Raw genomic sequence first — 25979 nt, forward strand, 5'->3', positions numbered from 1 at the left:
GGGAACGATACTTGCGCATGCGCAGAACCGCACCGCGCTCGTGAATTCATGAACGTGTATGCCTAAAAACAACTGACATGCGTAGAAAGTGACAAGTGAGTAAAAAGCCATGTAATGGATATGTGTTTAATTAATTAACTAATCCCAAACTTGAGTCTCCGTAATGTTTAATCTGACAGTATCTGCAGGACACAACGAACTTATTACGTGACATTTTTTGCCTGTGCCCATGTGTCAACTTTCCCTCCTCACAATTATTGCTGGTGTTCAGTCAATGTTAGTTCAGGAGGATTTTTCAATGGGGCAATACAATTGAAATATTCACATTTACCTTTCTCCCGGTTCCACGTATCTAATCTCTACGACGCCAGGTTTCTCTGGTTCGAATCCCGGCCTGGACATGAATTAATGTTCTTTTTGAGTGTCCGTTTATCAATTTGACAATTGCATCACCCATCCTCATCTTCGCGATTACCTAAGAGTGACAGAAAAGCGAAGTAAAGTAAGCCAACGGAATCATGTATCTATAAATGTCAATTCTTCTCTAATAAATTCCAGCAAACCACAATTTCAAGAATCATGTTCTTTGAATTTTAATTTAAAATTATGGGTGCGTCAGCATTAAGGCTATTTTGCACTCGTGACATTATACGGGGTCCAACCTTACACATAACAACTCTAACGTTGCAGAACTAAAATCATAAAATATTAAAATCGTCTGACTTTCGTTAAAAGCTGAGGCTATAAAGGAGCACTCAGCACGAATAAGGACAAAACACAGGACAACACAAACAAAATTAAACTGGCCATGGGACCAGTCGCCAGAGCCTCGTAGTCTGCAGTCCAGGGTGTACTACGTGGAAGTGAGGTTGACTATTGGGTGCACTACGTGGAAGGAACACCCCTTACACCCCAATGAGCATGTCCTATCGTATCTGCCAGCCTATAAAACGCATCCCTTTTTTGGACACATTCTTAAGGAAAAACTTAATCACTTAATGTTATAATTAATGTACAGTATTTAAAATAAGGTACCTGAACATATCATGTTCTAGTACCCAATATGGCCCATTTGCTGTTTCCAAGTAGTTACATGGTTAATTTGAACAAATGACGTCAATATTGTAGATGGCTAGGGATGTGGGTGCAGAACATTTGCTCCCTGGTGTACTTCACGTCCAGTTTCCTCCGTATCCTGGAATGCTCAGACTTGCAGAGGAGAGTTCCACAGGAAACGGAGGTTGCAAAGTACAGCGGAAATGGCTACTATTTAAGCGAAGGGTGCCCTGACACCAAGCCAAGCAACAGTACAGCAAGTTCCGATGAGGAGGATGGCAGTGGCCACTACACTTAGTAGAACAAAAAGACAAAACAGTTTCGCAGATAAAATTTTGGTTTGCAAAGTTATTTTAAAATATTTGACGGAGTAATTAGGAAGCCCTCTTCGTAAGGTGTTCGTGGAGATCAAGGACCCATTTTGCACTGAGGTAGAGTCTTCCATTTTTCAATTCAGAGTCATTGTTGAAACTAAAGTTCTCGAATGTCCCTGTCCAGAAGCTGGCTCTCGTAAAACCAAATTTTGTAAACTTCATAAAGTCTCATGATATAGACATGCCACAGATAAGAAGAGTTCTCCATCAGTTGATTTTGGAAAATGGAAAACAAGCTAGAAAATAATCCCTATAAGGCAATTGCAGATGTTGTTATAGTTGACATGCTATATGGAAACTCAAGTGATGACTTCAATAAGAGAGTGAGTTCCATACAACTATTGGAGGAGATGCAAACTCAAGAGAAAGACTTTTGGCAAGAGTTATTGCAAAAGTATATAGTTGATTCACCATCGGTTACAATACGAGGGTTGCCAAGCCTTGAGTTACGGAAGAAAGTATCCGATGTTGAACAAGCCCGTATAGCAGAACAGAGACAAAAACTGGGACAAACTGGCTTGCAGAGGAAGGCGGAAGAACTGAAGGAAGCAATTCTCGAAAATGAGAAGGCTGTCAGCAAGGAATTCGTGGTCATGGCCAATTCCCACCCAGTTCAGACCTTTATATGAAACTCGGAGAGAACGCATGATCTCTTTGATTTATCCAAGGTCCCAGTTTTCTGTCAGTTTAATGATATTAAAACAAATTTTGTTTATGTTGCCGTAGTCTGTTATGCTAAAATTAAGATCATATATACCTATTTTATTGGAGGCATTATTAGAGTCACCGGTCAAACGACGGGAAGTAGTTGTACCGTACAAGGATGTTGCAGATGAAAGATAATCTAATATTACAAGCAGAAGTTTTGGATTAAGCCTGAATTCTCAAGCTAAATTCAGTTGTGGACACTTTGCCCAAACTGCAGTCCTCGACCTTCAGGTTGAACCAGAATTTTGAGGGAGTCCTATATTTGAAGGAAATCCTTTGGAGTTTGAGTTTGAGTTGCTGTTTTAAGTCCAATTTATGCACAGTAAGGCTAATCGGGACTGGACCGACAGTTTAAAGTGGGATCCGAACCAATTGTGCCTCCACCGGGTATTGAACCCGGGACCCCTTGATTACAAGGCAAAGACGCTACCCCTGCGCCATGGGGGAGGCCCGGAAATCCTTTGGAAAACAGTTTCTTGCTCTGGTAGATTGAAGATAATCACCCATAGATTACAAAGTGTAATATCAAAATTTTCCACAGAAGGCGAGAAAGTAGTAAGGGGATTAATGAAAGATATCAGATTTAACAAGGGAAGCAACATATGTGCATCGGGTATTGTTCAGCAGCACAAATTCCTGAAAAGCGTAAATCAGGCATTAGAAAAGGAGCAATCAGAAGTAACAAAAGATCTGGAGGTAATACGTGGTATAATAACATCCACGAAAAATTTGGGCATTCACATGTCTGCAAGCATGGAAAAGTTGAGTCATACCGGAGATCCAACAGTGCCAAGGCAAAATTTCCTGCCAGAAGATCAACAGGCAGTGAGAAACAAATTTTCCGTGATTTCTGACTCAATGTACTTGAATAGGCCCGAAGACGGAAAAACTAGCTGTGTCTTCAGCTCGGACAACATTGAATCTGCATTTTTAATTTGGACAATACCATCTGTAACAGACTTCAATAAGCCTGATTTACCGGCTCTTTTGCTGTTCCTGCAGTACACAAGCCAACTTGAAGGTCCAATATGGCGCCGAGTTAGAGGACAAGGCTTGGCTTACTCTTTTAGTTTGCTTACTGAACCCAGTGAAGAGCTCCTCCACTTCACATTAGACCGTTGCATTAATGTTGAGACAGCATTCGAGGCAGTTGGGTCGGTGATGGAACATCTGTTGAATGGGAAAAATTGGGAACCCTATCTTCTGGAATCTGCCAGAATGCCTTTACTATATGAAATGATAGAAGAGGAGAGGAGTCCATATCTTGCTGCAAGACAGTCGCTACTCTCGTACTTCAAAACTGGTGACCATAGTTACAACAAGAAACTAATCGCTTTATGCTTCATACAGCGAGCTCAAGCCTTTGATTTGGAATCTCCAACACACCTTGTTTCTGCTTCCGCGTTGGTCCTTCTTATTCTTATCTTATGTGTCATTTTTCTATTGTACACTGTCCTGAAATGCCCATGACTTTTACTTTGGTGTCATTGCTCTAAAAACAGGCCACCCACTAAGCGACGTACCCGCCGCACTCATATTTCTAGACCCAGAGCACTTCCACCACTGCCCCCAGTACCTACGGTGTCCACCGCCGTTCCCTCGAACCCAGCACCTCAGCCCCCTACTTGCAACGACGCTTCATTTTTTTTATATATAACATTTTGGGAGCGTCAGCACTTAGGGTATTTTGCTCCCGTCACATTATACGAGGGGCAGCACCTTACCATTACAAATAACAGCTCTAACGTTGCATAACTAAAAAAATTTAAATGTTGTGACTTCTGTTAAAAACTGAGGCTGTAAAGGAGCACTCAGCACGCATAAGGACAAAAGAACAGGACAATACACACAAAATTATACTGGCCATGTTGCCAGTCGCCAGAGCCTCGTTAGTCTTCAGTCCAGGGTGTACTAAGATGGAAGTGAGGTTGACATTTGGGTGTACTACGTGGAAGGTCACCCCTTACACCCATCATTGATCAAAGTTTTATGTTCTGCTATTCATTATGTATAGGTGTAGATGTATTTTATTATTTTCTTTCATTTACTATTCTGTATATGCAAATGAACCTTGCTATGGTTTCCCTCCATATCAAGGTTCCTCAAGGCGGGGGAGTGTAGATGGCTAGGGATGCGGGTGCAGAACGTTTGCTCCCTGGTGTGCTTCACGTCCAGTTTCCTCCGTATCCTGGAATAATCCGACTTCCAAAGGAGAACGGAGAAACGGAGCTTGCAAAGTACAGCGGAACTGGCTACTATTTAAGCGAAGGGTGCCCTGTCACCAAGCCTCATTTCAGTTGTAATCACTTTGTGGATGATTGATAGTAGCAGCCAGTAACGCCACCAGGAAGCAGAGGTAAGTGCTGGCGCATCCCTCAGCCACCTACCCTTCTCCTCCTACTCTCATTTGTTTAGATGAGTAAACTGTAAAACTCCATCTGACCTTATCTCATTTCTCCCGAAGTAAGTGCTGTATCAATATGGTAAAGTAGACGATTTAAGATATGTCATTTAGACTGCCAGAATGACGTGATTGAACCTGTTGACTGCCCCAATAAAACAGTAATTTGAGGACAAAGAAGCGAGAAAGCTAAACCTCGTGATTGTGTTCCACGTAATCGAACATTGCATTACTTACTGCATCTTCCAAGTGATAGTACCTATTATGATAGTTCATAATTTGTACTTTACAGCAATATACTTAGTTAACACTTTAATCTAAAATATTGTTTAAGAGAAATAGTGCATTTTATACGCCGGCAAATATGGTAGGTGCCTAGAATTTAAGTTGGGGATATTAGTTCTTTCAATACCTTTCCCGAGTCCCTTGCTCAATCAGTTCTTTGGATCCAAAAATGTGTGTGGGTTCCCCGATGACGTAGCGGTAACGTTGTCACCTGTAATCAAGAGGTACCGGGATCGATACCCGACGGAGAAAGTAAACTTGAAATCAAAAGTCAAAATACACTCATAGAAAGTTTGCAAGCTCACTGTTATGCCCCGTGAGTTGAATTACGACTGGACCTACAGTTTCAAGTGGGATCCGATCCAATGTGTACCTCAACAGGGTATCGAAACCCGGGATCACTTGATTATAGGGTGACGTTTTTACCATTATGCCATCGGAGAGGCTCATACCTTCATGCATGTAGTTCGACTCATTTTTAAATTTCAGTCTAATTAGTGAAGCCAAAATTTATATGAATACCACAACATGTAATGTGTCCCCCCCCCCTCCATGTAGGACTGCCTTGACGGGGCGAGGGGGCTTAGTAGGGAGGCCATTTTCATCGTATCATTTCATCCATACTTCATATCCATCTCTCATATTTTCACAATTCCATCTTATCATTCATCTCCATTACGTTGACCTTCCTATAACTAAGGGTCCTGCTAGAGGAGACAACCTCGATAAAAAAAACCCTATCCCAAGGTGTGAGTTGCACGTGCCGATGGGACAGTGTTGGCTGCAGGGGTAGGTGCAGTCGCGAACGTGGCCTCGGGGATTTCGGTTTGGTCCTCGAGTAGCCTCCATTTTTGGGGGTAGGCCTTCCTCGGCATAGAGGGCATGTCGAGGCGACAATTTATGGACCCTCCACTTAAAATATTTTTTGTATATGGGTACAAAAAACAACTCAAACGGGGGGAAACCCCCAAAACGAGCGCGGCCTTCGAGCCCGCTTCAGGTAATGGAAAAGACAAGCAACGTGCCACGTTATCTTGTGATTAGTATAGTGCAGAAGACCGAGAGTAACGATGAATCTGCAACAACCAAGAAACATAGAGCTGCTACATTAAAGGACCTGTCACCATTTCTGATCAAGAAACAGCTAGACTACGCCGCTGGTTCAGATGTACCAGAAATAAAAAAGTTGCGAAACGGGAGTCTACTGATCCAGACCAGCACAGATCGCCAGACAAACAACCTTTTAAAGCTAAGATCTTTGGGCGACTTCCCTGTAAATGTTGAACCTCACCGTCAACTTAACAGTAGTAGAGGTGTGATTCGCCACTGGGATCTGCTAAATGCTGAGGAGGAAGAGATTCTTGAAGCACTCTCAGACCAACATGTGACCGCAGTGCAGCGAATAAAGACGCGCAAGTCCGGAGAACTAGTACCAACTGCTTCACTCATAGTGACGTTTCAAACGACCACTCTCCAAGATATTGTACGGGCAGGTTATTTGAGACTCAAAGTCCGTCCGTACATCCCTAACCCGATGCGGTGTTTCAAATGCCAGCACTTTGGGCACACTCTGCCTTCCTGCAAGGCCACTAACGCCCTTTGTGGTAAGTGTAGTAAGCCTGATCATGGGACCGAAGCTTGTTCTTCAGGTCCCAAATGCACTAACTGCCAAGGCGAGCACCCAGTCTGGCATCGTGACTGCCCCTCTTTCCAACAAGAGAAGAAAATCAGAGAGTTTGTCGTCACAGAGAAAATCTCTGCTGGTGAAGCAAAACAACGTCTCCGTGACAGCATACGCACTAGTTTACCTGTAACATTCGCTACATTTGCTGCAGCTGCTCTTACCCGTCGCAGTGTAGGTGTACAAACCAGCGACGTGTCCACTCAAACAACAACGCTTCCTGTAGTAGCTTGTCCTGCTTCGAGGAAATCAGCAACCACTCCTCGCTCCACGGAGAAAAAGTTCAAGCAGGTACATAGTAAAGAATACTTCCTCAAGACCAGTAGCTCTCCAGTCAGGGTGGCAGCCACCACCCTGAAACTTAAGGCGCTGCTCAAAGCTGCCCGGCGGGCGCTCAAAGCACCCGCCACCACTCCCCCTTCTTCATCCCCTTCGCCCTCTGTGTCCTTACCCGAGGACATGATACAGGACGAAGCCGCGGATGAAGAATTTATAAAGGTGACAGGGCCTAGAAATAAAGTACGCCTTAAAAGATAACAATCATACCTACAGATATGGCTTGTCTCCAATGGAACCTTAACGGTTTCCGAACGCATCTCGAGGAACTGCAAATTCTTATATCTGAATTTGACCCTGCCATCATATGTCTCCAAGAGACACATTTTCGTCCAAAAGAATCAGCGATTTTGAACGGATACACGCTTTACCGCACCGACAAGCTTCCTGAGGGTCGTCGTGCACACGGTGGTGTTGCAATCGGTGTTTGAGATACCATCCACTCAACGCCAATCTTTCTCACCACCCCCCTCCAAGCTGTCGCTGTGCGGGTCCATCTACCACAGCCAATATCTGTGTGCTGTATCTACATCACAAGGGAGGAGCAATTCTCCCTTGATGACCTCCTTTCTATTTTCGAACAACTTCCGTCTCCTGTAGTTGTTTTGGGCGATTTTAATTCCTACCATCGTTTGTGGGGCTCCGTTCGTACAGACCCAGGGGTCAAATTGTAGATCAATTCCGTGAGGCATCAGGTTTAACGTTGCTGAATGATGGGACTCTCACATATTTCAGTCCTTCCTCAGGCACACACTCTGCGTTGGACTTGTCCTTCTGCAGTCTCAGCCTTGCTCCTACCACATCTTGGAGCGTTCACCCTGATCTCTGTGGGAGTGATCACTTCCCACTCATTCTTACCTTCCAACATCTTCAGCAATCACGTGAACAACACCCTCACTGGCATCTCAGTCGGGCCGACTGGGATGCCTTCGAGCGTGCAGTGGACCTTGAAGTCGAGCTTGCGTCGACTCTACCACCAATCGACGCCTTAGATGTCTTTGTTTCACGAGTGCATGATGCTGCACGCGCCTCCATTCCACATCCCAGTGGACCTGCGAGGCGACGACAAGTCCCCTGGTGGACTGCGGAGATCAGTGCAGCCATCAAGGACCGCAATCATGCTCTCGATCGATTTAATAGCAACCACACTGACGCAAACCTCGAGCAGATCCGCATTAAGCGTGCCCGTGCCCGTCGGCTCATTCGAGCCAGTAAGAAGGCGTGCTGGGTCCAATACGTGTCTTCCCTGATGAAGCAGGCTTCGTCGAAAGCCGTTTGGACCAAAGTTCGTCGCATCCAGGGGGGTGCATCTACTCCTCTGAGCGCTCTGGAGCACGACGGGACGTTGCAAACCGATTCTGGAGACATAGCTAATATCTTGGCCACTCAGTTTTCTGATGCGTCTCGCTCTGAAAATTATGAACCACGTTTCCGCCGTGAGAGGGACAGTCAGGAACGACGCCCTCTAGTTTTTCGAAGTCATAACACCGAGCCATACAACTCTCCATTCACTGAACGTGAGTTCGATCAGGCACTTCGAGATTCTAAGAATACAGCTCCTGGAGTGGACAAGATCCACTATGAGATGCTTCGTCATCTGCCCATTGGAGCAAGACATTTCCTTCTGGCGGTATTCAACAGGCTTTGGTTGGAGGACTCTTTCCCCACTTCCTGGAAAGAAGCTATTATTTTTCCCATCCTGAAACCAGGTAAACAACGCACCACAGCCTCGAGTTATAGGCCTATTGCCTTAACTAGCTGTGTGTGCAAGTTGATGGAACGTATGATCAACAAGCGTCTCACCTGGTTTTTGGAGGAAAACTCATTGATAAGTAATTTTCAATGTGGTTTTCGCTCCAACCGTTCCACACTGGACCATCTGGTTCAGCTGGAAGCACATATTCAGGATGCATTCTTCAACAAGGAACATTTAGTTGCAGTTTTCTTGGATCTCCAAAAGGCATATGACACAACGTGGCGCTTTGGCATCCTAAAGCAGCTCCATTCTTGGGGCGTCCGTGGCCATATGGCGTATTTTATTCAAAACTTTTTATCAGATCGCTTTTTCCGCGTACGTGTTGGGAACTCCTTTTCAGATCGTCACGAACTAGAAAACGGCGTTCCGCAGGGCAGCGTATTAAGTGTGACTCTGTTTGCGATAGCAGTGAACAGGGGTGTAAGGGGTGACCTTCCACGTAGTACACCCAAATGTCAACCTCACTTCCACGTTAGTGCACCCTGGACTTAAGACTAACGAGGCTCTGGCGACTGGCCCCATGGCCAGTATAATTTTGTTTGTATTGTCCTGTTCTTTTGTCCTTATGTGTGCTGAGTGCCCCTTTACAGCCTCAGCTTTTAACAGAAGTCAGAACATTTTAAATTTTTTAGTTATGCAACGATAGAGTTGTTATTTGTAATGGTAAGGGGCTGGCCCCCGTATACAGTGACGGGAGCAAAATAGCCTAAGTGCTGACGCTCCCAAACTTTTAAATTCAAATTCTAGTCAAATTCAAAAGATAGCAGTGAACAGTGTTATGGCAAACATTCTTTCCCCAGTACATGGCCTCCTCTATGTAGACGACCTCACGATCTTTTGCCGCTCACGGAATCTCGCGTCAGCTTCTCGTCAACTCCAACTGACGATAAAACGTTTGGTCGAGTGGTCCTCCCAAACAGGTTTCACCTTCTCATCCGAGAAATCCGTGTGTGTGCACTTTTGTCGTCAACGTACATGTCATTTAGATCCTGACCTGTACATGGGGAAATCTCCCCTGTGCTTCGTGAATGAGGTCCGCTTCCTGGGCCTCATTTTCGATAAGAAATTAACATGGCTGCCTCACCTTCTCCAGTTAAAGTTCTCTTGTCTTCGAGTTCTCAACATTTTACGCGTTTTATCCCATACTTCCTGGGGTGCTGATAGGACGGTACTGCTTCGCCTATACCGTGCACTCATCAGGGCGAAGCTTGATTATGGATGTGTTGTGTATTCTTCTGCCCGCCCATCTAGACTACGCATCCTAGACACTGTCCACCATGCTGGTATACGTGTGTGCTCTGGTGCTTTTCGGACAGGCCCTATCACCAGTTTGTACGTTCAGACATCTGAGCCGTCGCTGTATCTGCGAAGACAGCGGTTGGTAGTGAATTACTACCTCCATCTACGCTCGATGCCTTCACATCCTTCATTTCACACCATCTCAGAGCGGAGTAGGCTGGCAAGGTATCGGCTCCACCCTAGTGTCACTAGACCATTTGGTGTTCGTGCAGACGAGATCCTGTCAGAACTTGGTCTTGACAGTGATCTTCCTGGCGTCTCTCCACTCATTCCGCCTCTCCCAACCTGGGAGTTTCCTGCACCTTCCATCGATTTCTCTCTGACTGCCCTTCCAAAGGCAGAAACACCAATGGTTGTTTAACAGCAACGGTTTTTAGAACTTCGTGCGAAGCACCCCAATTTTAATGTGTTTTACACGGATGGGTCCAAGACAATCGAATCAGTCGGTTGCGCCTTCGTCCTAGACTCTCAAAGTTCCAGTTTCTCACTACATCCTGCCTGTTCCATTTTTACGGCAGAGTTATACGCCATTCTAAAGGCACTGGACTTTGCAGACGTGCATGGGCTGAAGAAAGTCCTTGTGTGCTGTGATTCGACCAGCGTGTTGCAGTCTCTGGATTCGCCGTATTCCCGGCATCCGGTAGTGCAAAGCATATTTAGACGGCTTGTGTCCTTATCTGCCAGCACGGATGTACACTTCTGTTGGGTCCCTAGCCACGTGGGCATTCAGGGGAACGAAGCAGCTGATGCTGCCGCCAAGTCTGCTGATGCAGATGGCGACGTTCTCGTCCACCTTTTGCCAGCTAGCGAACTGCAGAATGTGTTCCGTTGTACACTTCTTAACACTTGGCAGGCCGAATGGGATGCGGAAACGGGGAACAAGCTTCACGCTGTTAAGCCCACCATAGGTGCTTGGCGTTCCTCGTCCCGTCCCTCTCGGCGAGAAGAAATTATTCTTACCCGCATGCGTCTAGGACACAGCTGTCTAACGCACGGTCACCTGCTCCAAGGGCTGGACCCACCGTTGTGTCGTGTTTGCAATGTTTTATTAAGCATTCGACACATTCTCGTTGAATGTGTCGATCTTGCTTACCTCCGGCAGACTTTTAATCTTTCTGGCTGTTTGTCTTCCCTCTTGGGTGATGACAGCAGTATTTTAAGAAATGTTTTTAGTTTTTTGCGAAGAGCTGGACTCTTCCACCGTCTGTAAGGAGGTTTTTAGTTTGTTTGTTCTGACTTTTTAATGTGTCGTGTTTGTCTCGTGCAGGTCTCTTTACAACCTTGCACTTTTAGTTTTTCCCAAGGGGCTATCTACACCCCTTTTTTAAAATTAAGTCAGAATTTTAGATAAGGGGACATTTCCCCGTATACATAGAAGGGTGCGAAATGGCCTTAAGTGCCGACGCACCCAGAAATTTTAATTCAATCAATCAATCAATCCTTTAGTTCTTTTGGGCGATTTTAATTCCTACCATCGTTTGTGGGGCTCCGTTCGTACAGAGCCCAGGGGTCAAATTGTAGATCAATTCCGTGAGGCATCAGGTTTAACGTTGCTGAATGATGGGACTCCCACATATTTCAGTCCTTCCTCAGGCACACACTCTGCATTGGACTTTTCCTTCTGCAGTCCCAGCCTTGCTCCTACCACATCTTGGAGTCTTCACCCTGATCTCTGTGGGATTGATCACTACCCACTCTCTCTTACTTTCGAACCTCTTCAGCACTCACGTGAACAAGAACCTCACTGGCATCTCAGTCGGGCCGACTGGTTTGCCTTCGAGCGTGCAGTGGACCTTGAAGTCGATCTAGCGTCGACTTTGCCAGCCATCGACGGCTTAGATATATTTGTGTCACGAGTGCATGATGGTGCACGCACCTCCATTCCACATCCCAGTGGATTTGCGAGGCGACGCCCAGTCCCCTGGTGGACTGCGGAGATTAGTGCAGCCATCAAGGACTGCAATCATGCCCTAGATCAATTCAATAGGAACCCCACTGCCGCAAATCTCGAACAGTTCCGCATTATACGTGCCCGTGCCCGTCGGCTTATTCGAGCCAGTAAGAAGGCGTCCTGGGTTCAATACGTGTCTTCTCTGACGAAGCAGGCTTCGTCGAAAGCCGTTTGGACCAAAGTAAGTCGCATCCAGGGGGGGGTGCATCTACTCCTCTGAGCACGATGGTGCGTTATACACAGATTCCGGAGACATAGCTAATATCTTGACCACGGAGTTTTCTGATGCGTCTCGCTCGGAAAATTATGAACGACGTTTGCGCCGTGAGAAGGCCCGTCAGGAACGACGCCGTCTAGTTGTTCGAAGTCATAACATCGAGCCATACAAATCTCCATTCACCGAACGGGAGCCCGACCCTGTGGCCGAGTGGTTAGCACATCGCGCTGCGACGCCAAGGGTCCCGGGTTCGAATCCCGGTCGGGCTTGGTTGTTTGTGAATGTCCATTCATCAATTTCATCATTTCGTCACTCATCCCCATCTTCGCAAATTAGCTAAGAGGCACAAAACGCGAAGTAAAATAAACTAAATCAATCAATTAATCAATCAACCGAACGGGAGTTCGATCAGGCGCTTCGAGATTCTAAGAATACAGTTCCTGGAGTGGACAAGAACCACTATGAGATGCTTCGTCATCTGCGGTATTCAACAGGCTTTGGTTGGAGGACTCTTTCCCCACTTCCTGGAAAGAAGCTATTATTGTTCCCATCCTGAAAGCAGGTAACCAACGCACCGCAACCTCGAGTTATAGGCCTATTGCCTTAACTAGCTGTGTGTGTAAGTTGATGGAACGCATGATCAACAAGCGTCTCACTTGGTTTTTGGAGGAAAACTCATTGGTAACAAATTTTCAATGTGGTTTTCGCTCCAACCGTTCCACACTGGACCATCTGGTTCAGCTGGAAACACATATTCCGCATTCCTCAACAAGGAACATTTAGTTGCAAGTAGTATCATTTGTGGTATTTTTGGGACCACTTATAGGTGTAGAAAAGAAGAGCTCATATGATTAAACATCCCGATTTGCCTACACTTAAAATTATGGCAAGATGCTCTTATTCCTCAATTCTTCAAGTGTGATATGCTCTTAACCCCCAAGAATTTTGAATCCCAGTGTAGAAAAGAAGAGTTCATATGCCCCGATTTGCCTACACTTAAAACTATGTCAAGAGGGGGCATATAGCCCAATCGGCCATGTGTGTTCATATTTAAATCTAAAGAATTTTGAATTCTAGTGTAGAAAAGAAGAATCCCCTTCAGACAGATTTACCCATATGTGTAAAAGCTACATCTCTCAGTTTGTTGTCCATAAACTTGTCAAAAATATGCCCTCTTGATATTTTTTTTTGGCTACACTTAAAACTAAGCCAAGATACACACACACACACACACCTACACACCCACACGCGCCCACACACACACACACACACACACACACACACAAAGCACATTGCTGAACCCAACTGATATTTTTTATTAAGTATAGAGTTTTGATTTGAACCCCAAGAAATTTTATATAAATACCAAAGCCAAAAATATTCACACACATACACACACACACACACACACACTAAATATACAAAACACACTGCTGAACCCAACTGATATTTTTTATTAAGCATAGAATTTTGAATTGAATCCCAGGAAATTTTATATAATAAACCAACAACAAAAATGCCGAATCAAAAATGTTGTAATCAATGCAATGAGAATATATCCAGCCCAATTGGGTTAAGCACCAAAAGAATTGTAATCCAGATAAAAGCAGAATTCTCACAAATATATGCCCAAAATGCCATAGAAAATATAACATGAAATATTTCTCTTATGCTTGTTCTGCACAGTCATCAACATTTCCAAACAAAATTGATTGGAAATATTTGTGTGATTGCCCTGTATAACTTAGATTGCAAGGCCATATTTTGTAATTTTCTAGACCAGGAGCTAGACCCTGTGCACCAGAAACAGGTCATAAAATGCGTCTCCACAAATTATGTGAGCATCATGGAGCACACATTTTACAATTTTGAGAATCTCAATTTAAATTCAGGAACAAGAGATTTGGATTTGATGTATCTGGAAATATCCCTTTTTTCAAAAAATGTTTGCATCTTGAATCAACCTGCAAACAATATTACATGTTAGGCTGGGCTATCTCAACAGCAGAGGCATGCAGCTTAGTGGTTTCCCGCACTCACACTCTGTAAATACATTCCATGATTTTATTATCTTGAATTTGAATTTGAATTTAAAATTTTGGGTGCGTAAGCACTTAAGGCTAATTTGCACCCGTCACATTATACGGGGGCCAGCCCCATATCATTACAATTAACAACTCTAGCGTTGCATAACTAAAATCATAAAATCTTAAAATGTTCTGACTTCTGTTAAAAGCTGAGGTTGGAAATGGGCACTCAGCACACACAAGGACAAGAAACAGGACAACACACACAAAATTATACTGGCCATAGTGCCAGTCGCCAGAGTCTCGTTAGCCTTCAGTCCAGGGTGTACTAACGTGGAAGTGAGGTTGACATTTGGGTGTACTACGTGGAAGGTCACCCCTTACACCCCGATTTTATTATCCTATTAAAGCACCCAATGCTGCAATTTTTAAATTTTTGCTGAAGAAGATACATGATTATCTCAGTCATGTTCAACATCTGAGAATTGTATGCATCAAAATATTGCAGGTGATGATTGAAATCTGCACCACTGTACAACATTCCACTATCTGTTGTGACAAATTCTGCCCCCTGGAACCTGTCCAGATGCATCAGCAAAAATCTGAAATGTTTCCAGTTTGAGCTCTGATTGGGAAGGATCTCAAAATCATAGAATCTCCCCACACTTGCATGATTTGAAAACCATCCGCCATAATAGGAAAAATCAATATAATAATAAAAAACAACAAACTGTCCCACAATTCTCCTGCAAGAATTATACTTGTGGCACTCAAAATCAGTGATGTATTTCAAGTTTAGATAATTGAATTTTTGTGTGCTGTTCAGGGCCCAGCGGAACTCTGTTTCATTATTGATTGAAAATAAATCATACTCTGAGAGTGTTGAGAATCTAATTTTGAAATCAGGAAGAAGAGATTCAGATCTAATATATTTTTTTGCAACATCTCTTCTGTCAAAAAATGACATGAGCATTGATCCTATTGTGCACCTACACAATTGTGGAGAGCAATCATGTAGATATAAACAGAAATTGTACATGGCTCTGTGTACCTCCCGATCAGAATTTGAGGTTGAGATTTGAAGATTGCAAAAAATTGCAGTTTAAAGGTTCAAAATATCTCAAATCATGAAATTTTATCTTCAAACTCAGCAAATACAGAATAATCTCATTTGCATTTATGACCCCTGAGATATATTTTTCCCTTCTAACAAAATCCGCACCAGAAAACACCAAGCCTGTATCTGTGGTTACAAATTCAAAATCATCATAGGATTTCAAATAAGTATCATAATTTAAATGTTTCCAGTTCTCAGATATGTCAAATGGGATATGAAAACAATACATTGATTCAAAATATTTTGTTGTGAACCAATATTTTTTTCTGTAACAATCATAAAAACCTACAAACAGCCCAACAATTCTCCTGTGCAACAGATATATGTATTTTTCCTTCTTGCCCAACAATCCCAGATGTATGCATCCAAATTCATGGTCACTGTCAAGCACCCACCTAAATTCTGTCTCATTTCTAACTGCAAACACATCATATTCACATAAATCGGAAAATGCAAGCTTGAACCTTTCCAACAGTGATTCCGATTGTATATATTGTGACAAATTCCTTCTCTCAAAAAACATTGCAACAAGTGCTGTGTGTTATCCTTCTAAAACAATGACACATTCAAAAATGCAATGCTGTAATTTTTTAAGAGCATGCCCAACACTATGCTTAATAATATTGTTCCTTTGTTGCTGATAATCACGATTTATTTCCAAATCACACTGCCCGGGATACATGTTTGCTGAACAATATTGCAAAATTGGAACTGTAGCAACTATGTATGTATTATTGGGAGCTTAGATAATTGTTCCCCACACCTGCATGTTTCATTCCAAGAGGTTTTGTCTAGGCACAGTGCAAGGCACTTACTGCTGCAATTTCTGAATTTTTGCCTCAGAAAATACAGAACAAGCTTATTCAGGCATTTGTGCTTTATATACCCAACAAGATCCGGGTGGAAATCATCTGCACTGAACAAGTGCCCATCATCTGTGGTCACAAATTCAATATTCCTATTAAACAGATTGGGATTGGAAATTATTCTGTTCAAAAAATCTTAAAATCTTCAAGTCGATACAAATTGCCCTCATCTGTGGTGACATATTCAATATGATTCAGGGGTAGAGGTACAGAAATTCTGTTGGTGATATTATAGTGGATCCAGTTTAGAGTCTGTGGCATAATTATGTCCATTCTGTACACAAAACAATTCTCATTGCAATTGTTGTACCAGTAATCATCAAACATTGCAAATCCAAAATGCCAATAATAATACTCTACAGAATAATGCACAAAAAATCCAACAATTATTTTGCATGTATTGAACATGGATATTTCAAATCTCATTAGGGATTTCAGGGATAGGTAGTGAAAGGCAAAATCACTTGAAAGCACCTATTGCATTTCAGTTTCATTCCCAACAGAGAACAGGTCATGCTCGGACAGATTCAAGAACCTAAGCCTGAAATCCCCAATAAGTGATTGTGATTTGATGTATTTTGAAATTGCTCTTCTGTCAAAAAAATTCTGCATATTTAATAATTACACACTGGCATGAATATGCAAGGAACAGAATCATGAAAACCCATTACTCAATGCATTCCGATACAGCCTCATTGTTTATGATTGTTGCAAATTTTGAGATGAAACTGTTTTTATGTGATTCAAGGCCCATCAAAGATATTACACAGTGAACAATTACAGTGTCACTTGTTTCATCCAAAACAATATTGTATATGAGATGGGGTAATTTTTTCAATTTAATATATTCCAATCTGTCAAGTTGCATGAAGCACTCAACTGCAAGAACCCTCTCGGTGTTATTTTTTGCTGTTCTGAAAAGAAGGTAGCATGAAACAATGGCATTTACAGATTCTGAATTGTATATAATTTTTGTAGAGAAACAATCAACATAGTTGATAGAGCTCATATAATTATATTTTTCTGCTGAGGTCTTGGAATTTTTGATGAATGCATATCCTATATTCTCTATGTATTCATATGTGATGATATTATCAGGTGCTTTGTCCTGAAATTCTACAAAATATATTTTTGTTGTTCCTACAAGGGTCATATCATAAAAATCATCATAGTACCCAACCTCAGAGTATACATACCTGAGCAACTGATTGTATTTGTGGGTATTGAGCTTGAACAGATTGATCTTATTTTCAGGGGGGCTCACAATGTTGTCACAGAACCTGAGGATCCCATCACTGCTCAGGGATGTGCTTAGCTCAGGTCTGAAAATCTTGTTGACATAACATTTTGTGCCTTTATTTGAAATTTTAACAACAATTTTGAAATCTACAAGGCTTATCTCTGTGACATAATTCCCCAGGATGCTGACAAGTTGTTGATTTGTATTCAATGCATCTATGATGCTCACTTGCATAATTTGTGTGGGGACATATGGGTTCTCTTCCAAACAAACAGTTCTGTGATTAAAATTATCTGAAAAATCTCTTGCATTTGTTTCATATATACTGTAGACAAGATACTGATTGTTTATATATTTTACAATATAATCTTCAGACATCTTGCAAGTGGGTGCAACAGGATATCTATGGGTTATATTTATATCTAGGCTTTCACTATTCTGTACAGTCAATATGTTGGGAACAAAAAATTCATTCTATACCTTCAATCCTGTTTCTCCTCTATTTCTGCACTCCCTGCTGTCCCTCCTGTGTCTGTTGTTTCTGCTGTGTCTGAAAATATTTTTAATTTAAATAATTGTTTCCCACAATTGCATCTTCTGCTAAGATTATTCCCACCTAGAATTTTTGCAATACAATCAGAATCACAATGTTTGAATTTTTGTCTTATAAAATACATTATAATCTCATTCAGGTATATATGTTTAGAGTACCACACACAATCAGGATCAAAATCATCCCCACTATACAAATGGCCAGCATCTGTTGTGACAAATTCAATATCATTATAAATTGTAGATATTCTAAATTTGTAATGCATCCAATTCAAGCTTGGGTATGAATCAATCTTCATCCTATGCTCTGAAAACAAATTGTAGCAATTTCCCCACCAGTGATTCCTAAACATTTTGAGCATGAAATAATACCCGTAATCATCTGTGTAAAAATTCACAAAATATCCAGCAATTCTGCCATAATTATTGTACACAATTTTTTCAAACTTGCTTATATATTTAAGGCATAAGTAGTGAAAAGGCAATTCACTGTTAAGCACCCACTGCATCTCTGTTTCATTGCAAACTGCAAACAGGTCATACTCAGAGAATCCAGATAATCTGATTCTGATATTTTCCACCATTGTTCCTATATAAACGTCTTATCTCATACTTCTTGGGGTGCTGATAGGACGGCATTGCTTCGCCTATACTGTGCACTCATCAGGTCGAAGCTAGATTATGGATGTGTTGTGTATTCTTCTGCTCGCCCATCTAGACTTCGCATCCTAGACACTGTCCACCATGCTGGTATACGTGTGTCCACTGGTGCCTTTCGGACCAGTCCAGTCGCCAGTTTGTATGTAGAGGCATCTGAGCCGTCGCTGTCTCTGCGAAGACAGCGGCTGGTAGTTAACTACTTCCTCCATCTTCGCTCGATACCTTCACATCCTTCATTCCACACCATCTCAGACGAGGGTAGGCTGGCAAGGTATCGGCTCCACCCTAGTGTCACTAGACCATTTGGTGTTCGTGCAGACGAGATCCTGTCAGCACTTGGTGTTGACAGTGATCTTCCTGGCGTCTCTTCACTCATTTCGCCTCTCCCTACCTGGGAGTTTCCTGCACCTTCTATCGATTCTTGCCTGACTGCCCTTCCAAAGTCAGACACACCAATGGTTGTATACCAGCAACGGTTTTTAGAACTTCGTGCGAAGCACCCCAATTTTAATGTTTTACACGGATGGGTCCAAGACATTCGAATCAGTTCGTTGTGCTTTCGTCCTAGACACTCAAAGTTCCAGTTACTTGCTACATCCTGCCTGTTCCATCTATACGGCAGAGTTGTACGCCATTCTAAAGGCACTGGACTTTGCAGACGTCAATGGTCTGAAGAAAGTCCTTGTGTGCTGTGATTCGACCAGCGTGTTGCAGTCTTTGGATTCGCCGTATTCCCGGCATCCAGTAGCGCAACGCATATTCAGACGGCTTGTGTCCTTATCTGCCAGCACAGATGTACACTTCTGTTGGGTCCCTAGCCACGTGGGCATCCAGGGGAACGAAGCAGCTGATGCTGCCGCCAAGTCTGCTGATGCAGATGGCGACGTTCTCGTCCACCTTTTGCCAGCTAGCGAACTGCAGAATGTGTTCCGTTCTCGCCTTCTTGACACTTGGCAGACCGAGTGGGATGTGGAAACGGGGAACAAGCTTCACGCTGTTGAGCCCACCATAGGTGTTTGGCGTTCCTCGTCTCGTCCCTCTCAACGAGAAGACGTTATTCTTACCCGCCTGCGTATAGGACACAGCCGTCTCACGCATGGTCACCTACTGCAAGGGCTGGACCCTCCGTTGTGTCGTACTTGTAATGTTATTTTAAGCATCCGACACATTCTCGTTGAATGTGTCGATCTTGCCTACCTCCGGCAGACTTTTAACCTTTCCGGCTGTTTGTCATCCCTCTTTGGTGATGACAGCAGTATTTTATCACGTGTTTTTAGTTTTTTGCGAAGAGCTGGACTCTTCCACCGTCTGTAAGGAGGTTTTTAGTTTATTCTGACTTTTTAATGTGTTGTGTTTGTCTCGTGCAGGTCTTTTTACAACCTTGCACTTTTAGTTTTTCCCAAGGGGCTATCTACACCCCTTTTTTAAAATTAAGTCAGAATTTTAGATAAGGGGACATTTCCCCGTATACATAGAAGGGTGCGAAATGGCCTTAAGTGCCGACGCACCCAGAAATTTTAACTCAATTCAATTCATACTTCCTGGGGTGCTGGCAGGACGGTACTGCTTCGCCTGTACCGTGCACTCATCAGGTCGAAGTTTGATTATGGATGTATTGTGTATTCTTCTGCCCGCCCATCTAGACTTCGCATCCTTGACACCGTCCACCATGCTGGTATACGTTTGTGCTCTGGTGCGTTTCGTACGAGTCCAGTCGCCAGTTTGTACGTAGAGGCATCTGAGCCGTCGCTGTCTCTGCGAAGACAGCGGCTGGTAGTGAACTACTTCCTCCATCTACGCTCGATGCCTTCACATCCTTCATTTGACACCATCTCCGACGAGAGTAGACTGGCAAGGTATCGGCTCCGCCCTAGTGCCACTAGACCATTTGGTGTTCGTGGAGACGAGATCCTGTCAGCACTTGGTGTTGACAGTGATCTTCCTGGCGTCTCTCCACTCATTCCGCCCCTCCCTACCTGGGAGTTTCCTGCACCTTCTATCGATTTTTCTCTGACTGCCCTTCCAAAGGCAGAGACACCAATGGTTGTATACCAGCAACGGTTTTTAGAACTTCGTGCGAAGCACCCCAATTTTAATGTGTTTTACACGGATGGGTCCAAGACAGTGGAATCAGTTGGTTGCGCCTTCGTCCTAGACTCTCAAAGTTCCAGTTTCTCGCTACATCCTACCTGTTCCATCTTTACGGCAGAGTTGTACGCCATTCTAAAGGCACTGGATTTTGCAGATGTCAACGGTCTGAAGAAAGTCCTTGTGTGCTGTGATTCGACCAGCGTGTTGCAGTCTCTGGATTCGCCGTATTCCCGGCATCCGGTAACGCAACGCATATTCAGACGGCTTGTGTCCTTATCTGCCAGCACGGATGTACACTTCTGTTGGGTCCCTAGCCACGTGGGCATCCAGGGAAACGAAGCAGCTGATGCTGCCGCCAAGTCTGCTGATGCAGATGGCGACGTTCTCGTCCACCTTTTGCCAGCTAGCGACCTGCAGAATGTGTTCCGTTGTCGCCTTCTTGACACTTGGCAGACCGAGTGGGATGTGGAAACGGGGAACAAGCTTCACGCTGTTAAGCCCACCATAGGTGTTTGGCGTTCCTCGTGTCGTCCCTCTCGGCGAGAAGACGTTATTTTTACCCGCATGCGTATAGGACACAGCCGTCTCACGCATGGTCACATACTGCAAGGGCTGGACCCTCCGTTGTGTCGTGCTTGTAATGTTATTTTAAGCATCCGACACATTCTCGTTGAATGTGTCGATCTTGCTTACCTCCGGCAGACTTTTAACCTTTCCGGCTGTTTGTCATCCCTCTTGGGTGATGACAGCAGTATTTTATTACATGTTTTTAGTTTTTTGCGAAGAGCTGGTCTCTTCCACCGTCTGTAAGGAGGTTTTTAGTTTATTCTGACTTTTTAATGTGTTGTGTTTGTCTCGTGCAGGTCTTTTTACAACCTTGCACTTTTAGTTTTTCCCAAGGGGCTCTTTACACCCCTTTTTTACGTTCTCAGAATTTTAGATAAGGGATATTTTCCCGTATACATAGAAGGGTGCGAAATGGCCTTAAGTGCCGACGCACCCAGAAATTTTAACTCATCATCATAATGTTAGGATCTGGGGAAGCGAGCATCCGCATGCCAGTCTTGATGTGGAACGTGACTCACCCAAACTGAATGTTTTTTGTGCAGTGTCAGAGCGTCGAGTGTACAGTCCGTTCTTCTTTGAGGGGCCAACAAGCACAGGTGAAAGCTACTTAACAATGCTACGTGACTGGTTACTTCCTCAACTTGTTGCAGAATGTAGTCACCTCTCTCTGCAGAGAGAGGTGACTACATTCTGCAACAGGATGGAGCGCCCCCACACTGGCATCAATCTGTATGCAGCTTTCTGAATGACAACCTCCCACACCGTTGGATAGGACGAGCTGGACCCAATGATCAAAATCTATTCAAGTGGCCCCCACGATCACCAGACATGACAGTTTGTGACTTTTTCCTTTGGGAGTTCGTGAAGGACCAGGTCTATGTACCTCCACTACCCACAACCTTGAATCATCTTCAGGAACGCATCAGTACAGCTGTCAACTTCATCACACTGGATATGCTTGAGAAGGTGTGGTTGGAGCTGGATTATCATCTCGATGTTTCCCGCGTAACAGGTGGTGCGCACATTGAGCATTTGTAATTCCAATGAACACCACAAAAACTTTATGAGTTTTTACAACTACTGTGAACATTTCTGTAGAATACTACTTTTGGTATTAAAGTTATACCCTTTCAAAACCAGGGAGTTTTTTTGTGCTGACGCTGTATATGATTATAAAAATGACTATGAAAAAGATAAATTTTATAAAGGGTTGCCTAATAGTAAGACATTTTTAACTCTTCGGAATCTTATGGTGACAACATATAGTGAAGTTTCAAACATTTGTTGTACTTTATCTCCTGGGGATGTATTTTTGAATTTGAATTTAAAATATTCGATGCATCAGTAGTTAGGCTATTTGCCACCTGTCAACCCCTTACCATAACCAAACTAACATAATTGGAATGTCATATAACTACAATATTAAAGTATTCTGACTTTGGTTAAAAGCTGAGACTGTATAGGGACACTCAGCACACAGTCCTATAGATTTATACTTGCTATAGGTCCAGAAGCCAGAGCTTCGTCAGTCTGCAAAATGCAGTCCAGGGTGCACTGCGTGGTAGTGAGGTTGATAATTGGGTGCATCCCCATACACTCGGGGATGAATTTTTGTTGACCATGATAAAGATATAGGGTGGTTTCAAAAACCAGGAATTAGACTGGAGCGCAAGGATGTCAGGTGATTAATGTACAGTGTGTCCAGATAAATATCTACCAATAAGAAATTAAATTATGTTGGCAACCAATAGTGTTAGGATCGTCCGGTTTAGTTTGTCTGAAAGAGAATCTCAACAAGTTTTAACACCAAGAGATGGAAGGTGGCAACATTGTTACAGTGCATTCGCTTAGTGTTTGTTTACAAGTGAGTAAATGGCTTGCTTCATTTACAGTGCGTCAGAAAGGTGAGTATTGTTTTTGGTTTGCTGAATTCAAGCCTCCTGTTATTGTACAGAGAAAATTCAGACAACAATATGGACAGGAACCTGCACAGCATCATTCCATTGTTCGATGGCATAAACATAAGGGGAAAAAAAAACACGAACCCTGTATCAAATGAAACGTATCATCATCTCTTCAACACAAAATTCAACATTGCATTTGGTTATCCTCGGACAGATACGTGTAGCACATGCGATGAATTCAAAGTCAATAAGCTAACTCTTGAGAACAAACTGTGTAACTCATCAGTTCATGAAGAGAATCTTCAATTACACGCACAGTTGAATGACCTCAACACTCAACAAGAGCTCCATTTGCGAAGGGCAGATTCTTTCTTTACAAGGAAACGTCAAGCATGTCTCTCAAGTCAGAAGATGACTTCACATGAGGCAGCATGTTTTGACTTTCAAAATAATTTGAAGTTGCCCAATATTAGTACCAATGATGTATATTACAAGAGACAGTTGTCATTTTTTATACAGGGTCTGGCAGAGGAGTTAGATGGTTTTGAAATGTGAATAACACACTTAATTTTCAAAGTTACAGAAATGTATTACTACAGAAATACAGGTTATTGTATGCCATTTTTGTTTAGTACGACAGTTCGTGTAAAAGAAAAAAAAACGATGCCTTCAATTTACTTCTATACACATTCGAAGGCCTTTTTCCTTTCCTTTTAAATGGCCTACGTACGATCTTGAGTCAGCGCTTTGTCCATTTGAACAATTGAAAGAAATTCAAATCAACAATCGGCAATCCGGTGAGAAGTTGGTGGCCTGCTTAACTGTTTGTCAGCCCAGTAAGCATGAAGCCCTGGAATGTGCAACATCGAGCGTTTGTTGTCGAGGGATTCTTGAAGACTGAAGAATCTGTATTGAAAACGCAGTGTCTTTTTCAACGTCATTTTCATGTGGCACACCATGGGCGTGTACCAAGCCGCAACACTATCCTCTCGTGTGTGCAGAATTTCAGATTGACAGCATCAGCTATGAATAGGTCACCACCTGGCCGGGTTCGAACCCATGACGTGCCACATGAAAATGACGTTGAAAAAGATGCTGCGTTTTCAATACAGATTCTCCAGTCTTGAAGAATCCCTCCTCAACAAACGCTCGATGTTGCACATTCCAGGGCTCCAGGTCATTTAAAAGGAAAAGAAAAAGGCCTTGGAATGTGTATATAAATAAATTTAAGGCATCATTTTTTTTCCCACGAACTGTCGTGGTAAATAAAAATGGCATACAATAACCTGTAATTCTGTAGTAATACGTTTCTGTACCTTTGAAAATTAAGTGTGTTATTCACATTTCAAAACCGTCCAACTCCTCTGCCGGACCCTGTATTTAATGTTCATGTTCTTTCCACTGACAGTTCAGTGTTTTACACTTACGATGAGACTATTAGGAAGAAAGATGCAGACGATATCGCATCTATGCTTTCTGATTTTGTATTTAATATCCTTGGAGATGATGTTCAACATTTAACATTGTTCTGTGACTCGTGCTGTGGGCAAAATAAAAACTATACAGTAATCAGGTTCTTGTATTATCTTATCCATATCAGAAAGCATTTAAAAACTGTTACAGTGACCTACCCAATCAGGGGCCATTCCTACATGGAGTGTGATCGAAACATGGCTCTAATAAATCAGAGAATTAGAGCTGAAGTTCCTGCATATTGGAGTGACAACATTAGAGCTGCAAGACAGAAACCAAGTCCTTTCATTGTGGAAGATTGTGACCAAAGTTTATTTAGAAGTTCGTGGTACCTTCAAACCAAAGTGCCCGTTCCTTACAAGACCAATCTGTGAGCTTCATATTGTACATACTCAACTTGTATTACACAGGAACACATATAACGGCGCTTGGTCTTCAAGTGTGATACCACTTAAAAAATGCAAGGGAAACATCCAGCCTTAATTAGAAGAAGGTGAATTTGTGTATCCATCAAGAAAATATAATATGACACTTCCAATTTCTCTAGAAAAATATAAAGACTTGAAGAAATTTTGTGGACAGTATGCAAGAAGGTTCTACGAAGAACTTCCTCATAGTGACAAATGAGTGACTTTATGCATTTGCATTTTGTTCGTGTATTTCACAAAGCATTCATATTCTTTATTAAGGTATTCAAATGGACATTAATCTTTCTTTGCTTTTTTTTCTGTGCGAATAATGGACATTCATCATTTTTCACCTGCAAAATGTGCATTAAGAACGAATTTTGCCAAAAATGTGTTATTTGTCTTTACATTATTAGACACACTGTTATATCATTACTCAAACAATATAATGCTTCAGATTATGTAAAAGTTTCATACAGTACTAAGCCATATTTTAGATGTAAGAGCATTATAAACATTAAAATTCATTTGTAACTCCATTCCAGTTTCTTGTGACATTCATATTTTTTCCCCTGTACCCTTCATATGTAATGATAGGGACAATAAACTCAATCGGGAAACCGGAAATCTTGAGGAAATCTGGATAAACCTATTTAAAAAATGGGAAAAAGGCCAAAAGGAGGAAGAAATTGGATTTCAGGTTACCCCGGAAGTGATTTGTGCCATACAGGAAGTGCGTGAATTTGACCCGGAAATAACCTAGTTATAACCGAGGTGGAGACATGCTGCAGGAATATAGCCTGCGCTTCCTGCATTCCACATGGAACATTAGCTGATTAACATGCAGATGGGAGTGAGCACAGTTGTTGGATTTTTAACTTGTTTTTACTGCTTTTAATGAATTTTAAGGGAATTTATAGGGAACATGACAAGTTTTAAGGAAATGCAGGGTAAAAGGGACATAGTTTTCCTACTAATTTTTCCCCAATCCTACCCGTCCAACCTTTTCTT

General features: G+C 42.7%; 1 protein-coding gene across 1 annotated transcript; it reads left to right on the forward strand.

Annotated features, from left to right (window-relative positions):
- Positions 1-1331: 1331 nt before the first annotated feature.
- LOC145996567 (uncharacterized protein C05D11.1-like) lies at positions 1332-24935 on the forward strand. Its single transcript, XM_083133067.1, is given in 7 exon segments — positions 1332-1507; positions 1509-1656; positions 1658-2154; positions 2156-2374; positions 2376-2419; positions 2680-3541; positions 24689-24935. Coding segments are annotated over 7 exon segments (2193 nt in total).
- The last annotated feature ends 1044 nt before the right edge of the window (positions 24936-25979 follow it).

This window comes from Lepisma saccharinum, chromosome 12 (assembly GCF_977018435.1).
Source record: "Lepisma saccharinum chromosome 12, izLepSacc3.1, whole genome shotgun sequence".
Lineage (NCBI taxonomy): Eukaryota > Metazoa > Arthropoda > Insecta > Zygentoma > Lepismatidae > Lepisma > Lepisma saccharinum.